Here is a 13,193-nt window from a genome sequence, read left to right on the forward strand (position 1 = left end):
CAAAGGCATAAAAAAGAACTTGTTTTTCTGTTTTGGTTTCTTTAAAAAAAAAAAACTAAAAAAATATTCTAAGAATATGGTTTTGCTTTAATACCAGGTGTAGGATAAGGGGCTGTCTATGTCCAGCAGCTGACTATGATTTGTCTCGTTCTCTAGCAGGGGTGTGATTTTGACAGCTGCATATACTTTCTGCAATTGTGTGATTATGTGTGTGATGTTTTGAATTCTGGTGCGGTGTTGTTTGGCGGGTTGTTGTTGGTTGCTGTTTGTTAAGTAGTCTTGAGCAAAGAAGAAACAAGAAGAAATTAGATATCCTGATGGCAAAGATCAAATTTGCCCCAAGGAACTCAAGGCTCCTCATCAGTAGATAATTTCACCCCCTTTCTGACCCCTGATTCAGCCACCTCTTTCCTTTCCTCTCTGTCCTTTTTTCTTTCTTATCTAGTGTTAGGGAGTTGAAAGAGTGGAAGAAGAAAAAAAAAGGATGGAGAAGGGTGGAGGAAAGAAGCCACGAAGTAGCAAACGGCCAACCACACTTTTCTTTTTCATTTTGCTCCCTTTTCTCCTGTGAAACAGTATCTCTATATAGCTCAAACTGGTCTTGATTTCCCAAATGTCTGCAAGAGCCTCCAAGTGCTAGGTTTACAGATGCACACCACCAACACCTGGCTTTCTTCTCAGTGTTTGTGTTTGGTTTTTTGATTTTTGTTTTGTTTTGTTCTTTTTGGTTTGTTTTTTGAGACAGTCTCTTGCTATGTATCCCCCTACCTCAGATTCTGAAATGCTAGTATTAGAGGTGTGTGCTATGATGCCCAGCAAGGACTTGTTTCTTTGAGCAGCAAATCCAGGGCTGGACATGTGGCTCAGTTACTGTGTGTTCCAAATGCTCAAGGCCTTGGGTGGGATCCCCAGTACCCAGAACTATAAAAAAAACCAGACCTTTAACTATGCAGAAATCAAAGCAAATAGACAGAGGACAGGAGTGGGTGGGTCTGGGATTCAACAAAATCTTTCCTGGGCTAGTGAGATGGCTCAATGGGGAGAGGTGTTTGTGACCAAAACTAACAACTTGAGTTAGATCTCCAGAACCACCATGAAAGAAGAGAACTGACTCTTCAAAGCTGTCCTCTGATCTACACTAGCACCGCAGCATGTATGCACGACCCCACACACATTACACTAGCACCGCAGCATGTATGCACGACCCCACACACATTACACTAGCACCGCAGCATGTATGCACGTCCCCACACACATTACACTAGCACCGCAGCATGTATGCACGTCCCCACACACATTACACTAGCACCGCAGCATGTATGCACGACCCCACACACATTACACTAGCACCGCAGCATGTACGCACGTCCCCACACACATTACACTAGCACTGCAGCATGTATGCACGTCCCCACACACATTACACTAGCACCGCAGCATGTATGCACGACCCCACACACATTACACTAGCACCGCAGCATGTATGCACGTCCCCACACACATTACACTAGCACTGCAGCATGTATGCACGTCCCCACACACATTACACTAGCACCGCAGCATGTATGCACGTCCCCACACACATTACACTAGCACCGCAGCATGTATGCACGTCCCCACACACATTACACTAGCACCGCAGCATGTATGCACGACCCCACACACATTACACTAGCACCGCAGCATGTATGCATGTCCCCACACACATTACACTAGCACCGCAGCATGTATGCATGTCCCCACACACATTACACTAGCACCGCAGCATGTATGCACGACCCCACACACATTACACTAGCACCGCAGCATGTACGCATGTCCCCACACACATTACACTAGCACCGCAGCATGTATGCACGACCCCACACACATTACACTAGCACCGCAGCATGTATGCACGGCCCCACACACATTAACTCTATGGGTGCAGAGATGGCTCAGTAATTAAGAGTACTGAGTGCTCTTCCAGAGGACTCAAGTTCAATTCCCGATAACTTATAACCATCTGTAACTCTGGTCCCAAGGGATCCAAAGCCTCTTCTGGTCTCTGAGGACATCAGGCACAAAAGTGATGCAGTTACCCATGCAGACAAACACCCATAAACATAAAATAAAATTACACAGATATATACTCACACACAACAACACGAGGAGGAGAGGGGTGCAGCACAACTATAATCCTAACATAAAAGGCTGAGGCCAGCGAGGGTCAAGGAGAGCTTGTGGTACATAGCAAGACTAGCCTGAAAGGAAAGAAAGCCTTTTTTCAGAGGGGTAAACAGGTAAAGAAGAGTGGGACAAGGAGATGAAAGCCTAAGAAGACAGGAACATGGGTGGACAGACTAAAGCAGAGTTCAAACACCAAACAAGAAAATCAGTAATAATGTGACAAGCTGGGAGAGGGTGGAAAAAAAGAGGAAACAGGGAAGAGCTGCTGCTGAGCTCTCAAACTACACTGTTACCTTCCTTCCTGGGCAGGCTGCAGTGTAAAAATCCAAGCAACTCACCTTCTAGTCTGACAGAGCATTCAGGCTCCAGAGACACTATGAATCTGATAAACAAGGAACCAATGTAGACCACAATCTCAGCCTAAGACTCCAAGTCCACACGCACAGGCTGCACCTCTTCATCCATTTGAAAGGGGAGGTAACTAGAATCTACCCTTGAAGGCTGCTCTGCTGAGGAAAAAGGAACCCTCAATTGCTTGCTAAGGCCATGTGATCTGTAAGAGACACAGCTTTCTCTAATAGCCAAAGGGTCAACACCCAGCACACAGAAACAACGACAGTGGTGAAAAGCTAGAGGGCTAGACCTGGGTGTGGAGGAGTATATGCCCTCTAACACTGGGACCTCAACTCTAGTGTGGCTTTGGGCTGGCCTCATTAATAAGCCTGCACATTCACAGACAATACTGATGACACAGAAATATGGACAGGTAGTCAGTAGTAATTTTAATTAAAAAATTACCAATTATTGAAGCTTAAAAAAAAAAAAACAAGAGGTGGAGAAGAGGAAGAAAGAGCTGCAGGGCATGGGGCATGGGGGCTCGATCACACAGGGTTTCTCTGTAGCCCTGGCCTGAATTCACTGTGGAGTAGGCTGGCCTCCAACTCAGGATCCACTTACCTCTGCCACCTAGGATTAAAAGTGTGTACCACCACTGCCTGGCATATTTTCTACCAATTTTAACTTTTTTGTTTTGTTTTTTTTAATTAGCTGTCTGAAATTATTTAATTAACTGTCATGTACATTTTTTTAAAAAGTTTGTGTGTGTGTCTGTGTGTGTGTGTGTGTGTGTGTGTGTACACCAAGAGGCCAGAAGATGGTGTCTCATCCCCTGGAACTGGAGTTACAAGTAGCTGTGAACCACCTGATGCTAAGAACTGAACTCAGAAAGAAAAACAAACAAACAAACAAACAAAAAAAAAATCACACCTATGAGACAGTGGTCACTGGGAAGGCCAGGAAGAACAAGATTTCTTTAACCAATGGCAGAGAAATACTAGCATGCATCCCTTCTGCTCACTTAGAGCTGTGAGTTCCTCAGAGAAACATACTTAGTTGTTCAACTGGAATAGTAGTTACGACCCCCAACCACCCTTCTAGAACTTTACATGCACCCATGGCTTACAAACATCCCTACAGGATAGCTGTTTTGTGTTGTTTTTTGAGATAGGATCTTGCTATATGGCACAAGATGGCTTTCAGCTTGCCATCTTATTGCCTCTTCCTTCCAAGAGCTGCACCGCAGGAGCTAAGATAGGTGCTTGTCAATACTGCACTTTACAAAGATGAGTGGCTGGGCAGAAGAGTAAAAGACGCTAAGGGCACAGTAGAGGCTGACCATGATTCCGGGGAATTTAGCCCTAAACCTGCTCATAATTACAGCAGGACCATGTAATGAATCTCAAAACATACTAAGATCTCTTAATTCTGCTAGAAGTTCACCTCAATGCTATGCTAAGCTGAGCAGCCAAAGGAGCATACTTCCTATGACTAGAGAATCAGTCATTTTTAACATCTGTGGAGGGCTATAATGTAGGTCAGAGTGCTTGCCTAATATGCAGGAGGCCCTGGGTTCAATCCCTAGCAAGGAAAAGGAGAGGGAAAAGAAGGGAGAAAGAGGAGGAAAAGAAAGAAAAGAGAAAAACAAGAGTGCTCAACACTACTAAGCAACAACCCACAAGCACCCCAAACACTACATGGAATGACGGTGGAGGTGAGGTGGGAAGAGAAGGCACAAAGGAAAGGTACAGAAGGTGGGAGGAAGACTCTGGGCAAACACTTCTCAGAACAAGCAGGTCACTACAGCAGTAACAGAAGCAGCCAGCCCTGAGGCTGGAGCTATCCACAAGTAGCTTAAACCAAATCACCAAACTTCCATACACTGGATTTTCTGCTTTTGAGGAGATTGGGAAACATTGCTGCTCCACCCCCCAGTACTAGCTACCTAGTGTTAGAAGTTGGCTCCGTCTACTCCCTGAGAAAGACTCCCTATAACGTCCAAACAATTGATAATTCTAAGAAGGCAAACTATGGCTAAGTACCTTTATGTTGCCAAAGACCAAAAGCTGTGTGTGCCCCTCTAATCCTCCTAGAAGCCTGGGGCAGCCGCATCACACTGCACACACTCAAAGGGTTCAAGGTCGCTGAGTTAATGTCTACATCACAGAAGCCAGGACTCAGGATTCCCAATTCTGTCCACACTCCAAAAGAGGAACCAACCACAGACCCCCAACCCTTCCTTCTGGGCAGTCTGACCTTTTGACAAATGAGTGTGAAGGGGGCCCAAGAAAAGAAATTGTACCTTAGAGCTTCCAAGAAAAGTACAAAAAACAGACCAGTTGATTTGAAGATCAGCATGGGGTGCAGAAAAAGCCCCCTTTCAGAAGAGGAGATCCAGTTCCCATACTCATTTGGGTACTTGCAGAGGGTGGGAGGTTGTTTACAGAGGTCATACAAACTCAACAGCTCATTCAGTCTACTGGAGGCAGACCTCTGTGTTGCCAATTTCCCAGAGGACAAGGGAAGATAGGCTGGCCCTGTGCAAAACCAGCTTGACTGGTTCTTCTGTGCAGCCCAGCGCCTGCTCCGCCTACCTCACATGGAGAAAGAAAAGGCCAGAAGGGTGGCTAGGAGCAGTCACTGAATGCACCTCTCTCCTCTCTTTCTCCATGTCTACCTCACCTACCTGCCCCCAAGGACCCAAGCCAGTACGAGCATCTAACTCCACCTGTCCTACCAAACCCTGTGTCTTACCCTTAGTTTCACAAGTCTAAATTTGATGATTTTGTACACCACCCTATTAATGAGAATATCTCAAAGTAGAAGTGAGTACAAACCCAAAGACAAGACACCCATGGAAGAACCTACAGACAGCATGCCAGACAAAGACATACAGATCAAGGGATACACACCCCAAAAGGAAGAGGTGGGGCACTGAGCAGGGCAAGAAAAAGGAAAGCCCTTTCTTTCTAAGAGATAACTGGAAACCAAGAGGCCAGATTCTCTTGGTATTGTTTCAAAATTGATGGTCCCATCCCAATCTAAGAGCAATAAGCAGGGGCCGGAGAGATGGCTCAGGTTAAAAGCACATACTGCTCTTCCTGAGAACCTGAGCTGACTCTCATCACAGCTGCCTGTAACCATGTGGTGGTAGTGCATGCCTCTATTCTAGCACTACGGAGGCAGAGTCAGTTGGATCTGAGTTCCAGGCCACCAGCAAGAACTACATACTAATAAACAAGCTAACAAGCAAAAGGGGCTTGGGGGGAGAAAGTGATGGCTCAGAAGTTAAGAGCACTTGCTGCTCTTTCAGACGACCCAGGATCCAATGTCCTCTTCTGACCTTTTCAGGTACCAGGCATATAGGTGGTACACAAACACACAGGCAGACGCATATACACATAAAATAATAAGAAAAAATTTAAAGTCCCCATCAGAAAAAAGACCTTCTTTGTTTTGTTTTTCGAGACAGGTTTCTCTGTGTAGTCCTGGCTGTCCTGGAACTCACTCTGTAGACCAGGCTGGCCTCGAACTCAGAAATCTGTCTGCCTCTGCCTCCCAAGTGCTGGGATCAAAGGCGTGTGCCACCACCACCCGGCCAATAATTTTTTAAATAAAAAAATAAAAGAACAGCTGGGTGGTGGTGGTGCATGCCTTTCATTCCAGCACTTGAGAGGCAGTGGCAGGCGGATCTCTATGAGTTTGAAACCAGCCTGGTCTACAGAGTGAGTTCCAGGACAGCCAAGTCTACACAGAGAAACCATGTCTCAAAAAACAAAGAAACAAACAAAGAAGTAAATAAGTAACAATGGTATTCAGTGGCTTATCCCAAAAGGTTGTGGTGGGGGCAGTGACATTCTTCTGGGTTAAGCAGGGGATAGCCTGCAGCCTCCAGTGCAAGCATGGGGAAAGGGAAAGGGTGAGTTCCTCCCCCAGGAGGTTTGTAAAGGTTTATTCTTTCTTGTGCTGAAACAGAAGGGGAAAGCACGCAGCTAACACTTCAGTGACTCATGCTCATGTTTGATGAAGGCTGGGAGAAAGCCTGGAGAACCCAAGCTTCAAGTGCAAAACGACAAATACTGGAATCTCCCACCAAGAGAAGGAAACGCAGTCACCTATCCTGTTTGTCATCTTGCTGAGATTCCAAGGAAGGGCCAGGTTGAAACACCATCCTTCCCATCCTTTGCTTTGATAGGAAAGCATAAAGCCTGGCAGCAGCAACATAGGTAGAAGGGAACAAAGCAAGCCCTCCACACACACTCCTCAGCACAGAGGCCAGGCAGCTGGGCCCACAACTTAACCAAGCAGAAAGAAGCAGCTGAGCCTGGTCTTGGGTACAGCAGGAACCTTGATCAGACAGCTTAAGGGAAGGAAGATGACCAGGCGGCCTCTTGGCCCTTTCCATCTGCTGAAATACCACATCCCAACCCATTAATAGGCTTCAAAGTGCTGCTGGGGGGAGTCCATTTAGCACAGACACTATCATGGGGCCAAAGGTGATACCCAGCCCCCAACCCACTTGTCAATAATGTGCCACAAAGTCTGAGGCCTGAATGCATTCTAAGCATAAAATATTCATTCAAGTCAACATAATACATATGTGGGGCCATTGCAGAAGCTCCTGGGGAAGAGAAATGCCAGTTAGGTAGCTAAGTGCTCCACGAGAAACAATTCATGAAGAAGGCCTGGGGCTAGTCCTAGTCAAATGCCCTCTGAGAATCTGGCTGTTCTTCCAAAGGGAGACAGTCTAGCCAGAGAAATGCTGACTCCTGAGAGATCTCACCGTACAAACCTCTCAGGCAAACAAAGTTCTCCACTCTTTCTACCTCATTAAGTATCAACTACGCCAAGACATGTATGCTCAAGATTCTCAGCCCAAACTATGGTCACAGTCTAAAAGACGCAGCTATCCCTATACAAACTTGATTTCAATACAAAGCAGGCCAACTTTCAACCTCTTACTTGTACCATCTGTTTAGCTAGTTCCCCAAATCCTCAGAATGGAGAAGCATTATTATAATTCATTATACAAGGTCAAAGGGTACAGTGTCACTGTCATGTTTCAGAGAGACATTACTCTAACAACCCTCGTATACAATTTCTAAGGCCCAGCAGATGAAACTGTGAGGTCTGACATTCACTCACATCCAACCCCAAGGCAGGAGCCCCACCTCAGCATCAAGAGTCAAATCACAGAATCCTACATCATCAAAAATGAAGTATTCAGACCAGTGTTGACCAAATGGAAACTCGAATCTCACAATGTGTCTATGGAATGGCTTAATTCTTCTACCAAACCCATTCTCACATTCACCTTAATGGAAAGCAAACCTTCAGCCTGTGCACGCTGGGCAAATGCTACTCCACTAAATTACATCTACAGTCTTTTTACTTTGGATCTTGAGAGACAAGAGTCTCACTAAGTTGCTGGCCTTGAATTTATCCTGTAGCTCCGTCAGAACTTGGCCTGAGCCTGCCTCAGCTCCAGTGTACCCAGAGTTCCGAAACCACACAACTGCTGGATATGAGGCTTTTGTTGCTGCTGTCATCGTTATCATTATCATCATTATCACCACCATCACCACCACCACCACCACCACCACCTTCTTTATTTAGTCTGTGTGAGAGAGAGAAAGAGTGACAACAGGCAAGAACAAGAGAGTGAGAGAGCGAGCAAGTGAGAGACTGAGAGCAAGCATGTGTGTATGGAAGTATTTGCCAGAGTGAGTTCACCAAGTATGTGAATCTCAGAAATCCAACTCAGGTTATCAGGCTTGGTGGCAGGTGCCCTCGCCCATTAAGCCATTGTCAGCCCTCAGCAGCATGTTTTTATAGGATTCTATAACTTAGACTTGCCCTCTTCAATCTTCCAAACTCCTCTTTGAGAATATATTCTGCCACCCACTCTATAGAAGGGTTGGGGGGTAGCACTGTCATTTGAATGATGGGTAGCAAAGGCTCCTGTTTCCTATCAGATACTCCGTTTCCAGGGTCTGAAGCTATGTGTCCCCTCCCCCAGAAGTTAGGGAAAGCTCTAGCCTGGGGCAGGTGAACTCTGGAAGTTGCACCCTTCTCTACACTTGATTATTAAGGTTGCTGCTGGCTGCAAGACAAATAGTCATCTTGTTGATTGCTTTCAAGGCTGCCAAACCTCCAGGCCAGCAGAGCCATTTGGAAAAGCAGCTCACAGAAAGCTCAGCTCACAGACTTAAGAAACTCCCGAAACCACTAGCCCCAGGTCAGAATCCCACAAAAGGAAGCCATCTCTGGTGAAAATGCACATCTGAAATCAGGTGTCACCAAAATTATCTTCAAGACAGAGCTTGGCTTTCTTTTATCTACTCTCACTGTTAGAAGCAGAGTTGACAGCAAACAGGCAATCTTCTGCAACATAAGGTTTATTTTTATGCTTCAACATGTTCTGTGTGTTTCAGAAGCGATCAAAGAGCTCCTAGAAACAGCTTATCAGCCACAATCTTAAAGAAAGAGGGAGAAAAGGAACAGGAAGAGATTGGAAACATCCATGAAAGTTTGCTTACTTATTCTCTGGTAAAACCAGTATAAATAATTTAAATCTCAATAAGGTGTAGGTGGAGAGGGACCTGCGAGCCAAATTCTTTGCTTCTTATTTCCTAACACTGAGGCAACTGCAATGACTGAGCTTCCACGATGACTTTACTATTTGCAATGGACTGAGGAGAAGGTATTCAGTTTCAACTTGGTTGCCAGGTCTATTCTAAAGAAGGTGGATGTTGAGGAGCTGACTCTTGGTTTTTTGGTTTTTTTTTCTAAAGCATACAAGGTTGGGCTGTGGAGTATAGAGCACTTATCTATCAAGAGCAAGGCTCTGAGCAAATCTTCAGCAGCACAAGAAACAAAGAGAAACAGCTAGGCACCTGTAAGAGGTGTGCATGAAGCTGACAGTGCAAGTGGAGAATCAGGAACTGACTCCATGGAGCTCAGTTCATGAAGAATAGAAATAGGGCCCAAGAGGAGCAGAATGACAAGGCAGCCTCTGCTCTGGACTAAGTTATCACAGAGCAGCTCACATGCCAAACTGGCCACTGATTACCACTCTCCTGAAATCAGTGTATATGTGCCAAGCCTCAACTCCATGATCCAATACTGTGTGAAGCACATCTGAGCACACAGAACAAAAGAGCAAACAGACAAATCCAATAATGCATTTACACTCAGTAAACAGCCGAAGAAACCACACGGAGGCCACTCTCTCTGCCCAACACAATGCCCCACAGCTGCTCTGGGGAACAGGCAGGTCAACCACTCCCCAAATGCCTGAAGGTGCCAGTCAGTCACTTGGCCTCCTTCTCCCTTCTCATAATCAAATCTGGGAAAGTTCTCCAGTTAGTCGAGGTGTAGCTACTGAAAGAAAGGTAGGAAAAAAGGGGATGTACAAAGCAGCCTCAAAACAGCCTAGACAAAGTGTTTCCCAAAGGAGAGACACAGCTGGCAAGCAAGGAACTGTGCAACACAGACCAAGCTCCTCAGTTTCCACAGTTCTCTGTTCCAGGCGGGACTAGCTGCCAGGCCCAGGCATGAAATAAATCAACCACCCCTCCTTCTCAACCCCCTGCTCTGTCCCAACTGCAAACAGTCCATAGGTATTTTGGGTTCATCATGACAGAAAACTCTGTCCTGATGCCTTTAGCTCTGATGTGCCCAGATACAGACAGCACGAGAGTAACAAAGCAGAGAAGTACAGGAAAGGGAAAAGAGATAAAGAGGGCGGGCTTCTCAGATAGGGAAGCTGACGCTAAGCAAATACAGCAGCAGCCTAGCCTACCTGGAAACAGGGAACAAGGGGGAGACACAAAGGGTGCTAATGAGTAAAGTATACTCCTTCCAACGCGTCTGTGTTTAGTAAAATTCACCCAGAAACACGTGACAGGCAAGGGACAGTCCAGTCCAAATAGCAGGCAGCAAGGAACACTAGAGACAGTGAAACAAAGGAGCGAAGTGTAAAGTGGACACTTTGGCTCAGAGGTGAGAGGATGACACAGAAAAGGCAGAAGCTTGGGTGACAAAAAGCAGTGATTGCCAGGATGGAAGGGCGAGCATAGGGCCCAGTGGCTGACCCACAGCGTATGTAGCTAGCATACACCCAGGGAACGGCAAAAGCTGGCCAACAGAAAGGGAATGGACCTAGCATACAAGGTGTAAACAGACAGTAAGAGGAGAGGGAGACCCATTCAGACAGGAAAGGCAGTACTGATTAAGGAGGATATAGAAAGAAAGATGGGGAAGGTTGAGCAATAGGAAGTAGCAAACAAGGAGGAAGATACTATAATACTATGAGAAGTGACAAACACCAGATTGGAAAGACAGTATCTGAATTTCTGTTGCAGTGTAAGCAGGCAGTAAAGCAGGGACTGATGCAGCTGATGCAGCCGGCAAAAGACTGAGCAACAGGTTATGTTAATACACCCAGGCTAAAACACTCTTTCCCACGGTAGAAGGAGAGCCCAGGGATAATCTGGAAGAGCATTCAGACAGGAGGCCCAGGAACTTAAATGCCAAACCCCAGGGGGAAGAGAACAGGAGCGACCCAAAGACTCTGAAGGGAGCGGTGACTGGAATCCCAAAGGCAACCTGTGGGAAAACTATGCGCATGACAGCTGTATGGGAAACACGGAAGCGACACATGCCAGTGCCAGGAGCTTGGGAGCTCCTGCCGAAAAGAAGGGAAAGTGATTAGCAAAGAGTAGGCGAACGATTTGGAAAGGTGACGAGGGTGGAGCTGGTGGGTTGCAAGCAACAGGGAGAGCCCAATTTGGAACGGGAAAGGAGGATAGAAAAAGCTAGTGAAGTAAAAGGGGATAGGGACTGAGAACACACTCCGAGGCGCGGACTCTTGAGGGAGAAAACCGAGGATTGAGAGAGCCGGTGCGGGAAGAGGGGGTACAAAGCTAGAAAGAGGTGGGCAACAATCCGCGGCAAATCGTGGGGTGCTATTCGAGGAGCAGGAAGGTGGCTGCCTTTAGCGTGGGTGGAGGAAGACCAGAAAGGCCCCTGAGAGAAAAGGAAAGAGAAGGGGAAGCTGGGGAGAAAGCACGGAAGAGCGCAGGAGGGCGGTGAGAGGCGAGGGGCGTTTGGCAGAGATACAAGTGTGCAGCTCAGTCAGGACAAGGTGGGTACCAGGTCAGGACTCGGAAGAGGGATGTGCAGGGCTGGAACCCGGGGCCAGATGACAGCCTAGGCTTGCAGAAGAAAGCAGGAGCACGAGGAGAGCAGAGGGAGGGAGCCTCCGTAAGGTGCAGGGGCCCAGCCACAGAATTAGGGGAGCCCTGAGGGCTCCTTACCTGCTCCGTGTCCCTTTCGTTCAGCGTGGGTAGGGGGGTCCGAGCGCTGGACATGGCGCCGGTATCTCAGGGGAGGGAACGGAGAAGCTTGGAGGAAGGGAGGAAAGGGAAGGCTAGGAGCCCGGCCGGGCGGGGCTTCTCACAGCAGGAGCACCCGCTGCATGGGCCCCGGCCGGGGGTGCGGGGAGGCCGGGCGATGGCTCACGCCAGCCCGGTGATGCGCCGCTCGGGCTAGGCCTCGCCGGCTCCGAGCGGCTACGGACCGCACCCCCCCGACCCCCGGCTGGGTTGTGCCGCCTTTCGGCCGGGCCGCGCCGCTCCGCCTACTCTCAACCGCCGCAGCCGGCCGCCTGCCTCGCTCCTCCCCTGCCCTCAGCCGCACTGCTCCGCGCCCGACACACAGGCAGCCGCCGCCGGACCTGCTGCTCCCAACATGGCCGCCACCACCGCCAGCCCTCGGCTCTTTCCGCCGGCAAGAGCCGGAAACATCCGAAACAAGTAGGAACGGGAGGGGGAAGAGCCTTTTCCTCTCGGCCCAGACTATGGGTGAATTCCGGAAACTACCGAAGAAGGTAATCCCCGAGGACGCGCGCACCTCCTAGAATCCGAAGACCAAGCTTCGGCACTGTTTACGGAAATCCACGAAGAGACTCTTCGCACCTCCAGAGCCAACCAGCAGCCACGCCTACCGGCCTTTCTCCGCCCACTTGGAGCAGGCTTTCGGCAGTTTCCGGAAACAGCCGAAGAAGCTCCGCGTGTGCTAAACCGGCCACGCCCCCGTTCCTTCTCTCATCCGAGAGCCGTAGTCAGCCATTTCCGGCAACACCCGAGAGCTGCCGAGGTTAAGAGTCTATCTGTTCGTTTCTTTCCGTCAGTTTTCGTTTATTTTCAAACCTTGAACAGGCGTGGGACACCTGTACCAGTTGTTTGACTTAGAAAATACAGCTATTAGCTGTGTCCTTTGAGCCTAACGTCAACTTCCCATCTGCATGTTTTTGTCTGTTAGCTCATAAAATCTACCTTATCAGTCAACCTTTCTATCAACATGTGAGTCAACTGCCAAATGTAGTGTCACCCTGTTGCTCATCTCCTGCCTTGCACACCCACCCATCTTCCGACTATCTTGGCTTCTAGATATCCATCCGACAGCCTCATATTGAGTGAGTCCCCTCATTCCCCTGCAAGGCCTGAGACAGGCACCGGGTTAGCATCCTTGAAACTTAACAGTGGATAGGCACACACCTTTAGGATACAGCTCAGTATTAAGAAAAATGCTTGTGTGATCTCGGGGGGCCTGGAATCACATAACAAAGGCCAACAAAAGAACTCAGTTTGATCCTTGAGGACTCACATAGTGAATGGAGAGAA

The 13,193-nt window shown here is 47.9% G+C and overlaps 1 protein-coding gene across 7 annotated transcripts in view; it reads right to left on the minus strand.

Annotated features, from left to right (window-relative positions):
• Nucleotides 1–12,509, minus strand: part of Mark2 (microtubule affinity regulating kinase 2) — a 63,287-nt gene extending 50,778 nt beyond the window's left edge. For 2 of the 7 annotated variants that reach the window (XM_034484928.2, XM_034484923.2), the window contains exon 1: nt 11,826–12,414. In XM_034484928.2, coding sequence (XP_034340819.1) covers nt 11,826–11,879 — 54 coding nt within the window. In that variant the 5' untranslated portion in view covers nt 11,880–12,414. The other 5 variants (XM_034484968.2, XM_034484938.2, XM_076916425.1 and 2 more) reach the window with 4 other exon arrangements.
• Between the last annotated feature and the right edge of the window lie 684 nt (nt 12,510–13,193).

The sequence above is a fragment of the Arvicanthis niloticus genome, chromosome 1, assembly GCF_011762505.2.
Source record: "Arvicanthis niloticus isolate mArvNil1 chromosome 1, mArvNil1.pat.X, whole genome shotgun sequence".
Taxonomy (NCBI): Eukaryota; Metazoa; Chordata; class Mammalia; order Rodentia; family Muridae; genus Arvicanthis; species Arvicanthis niloticus.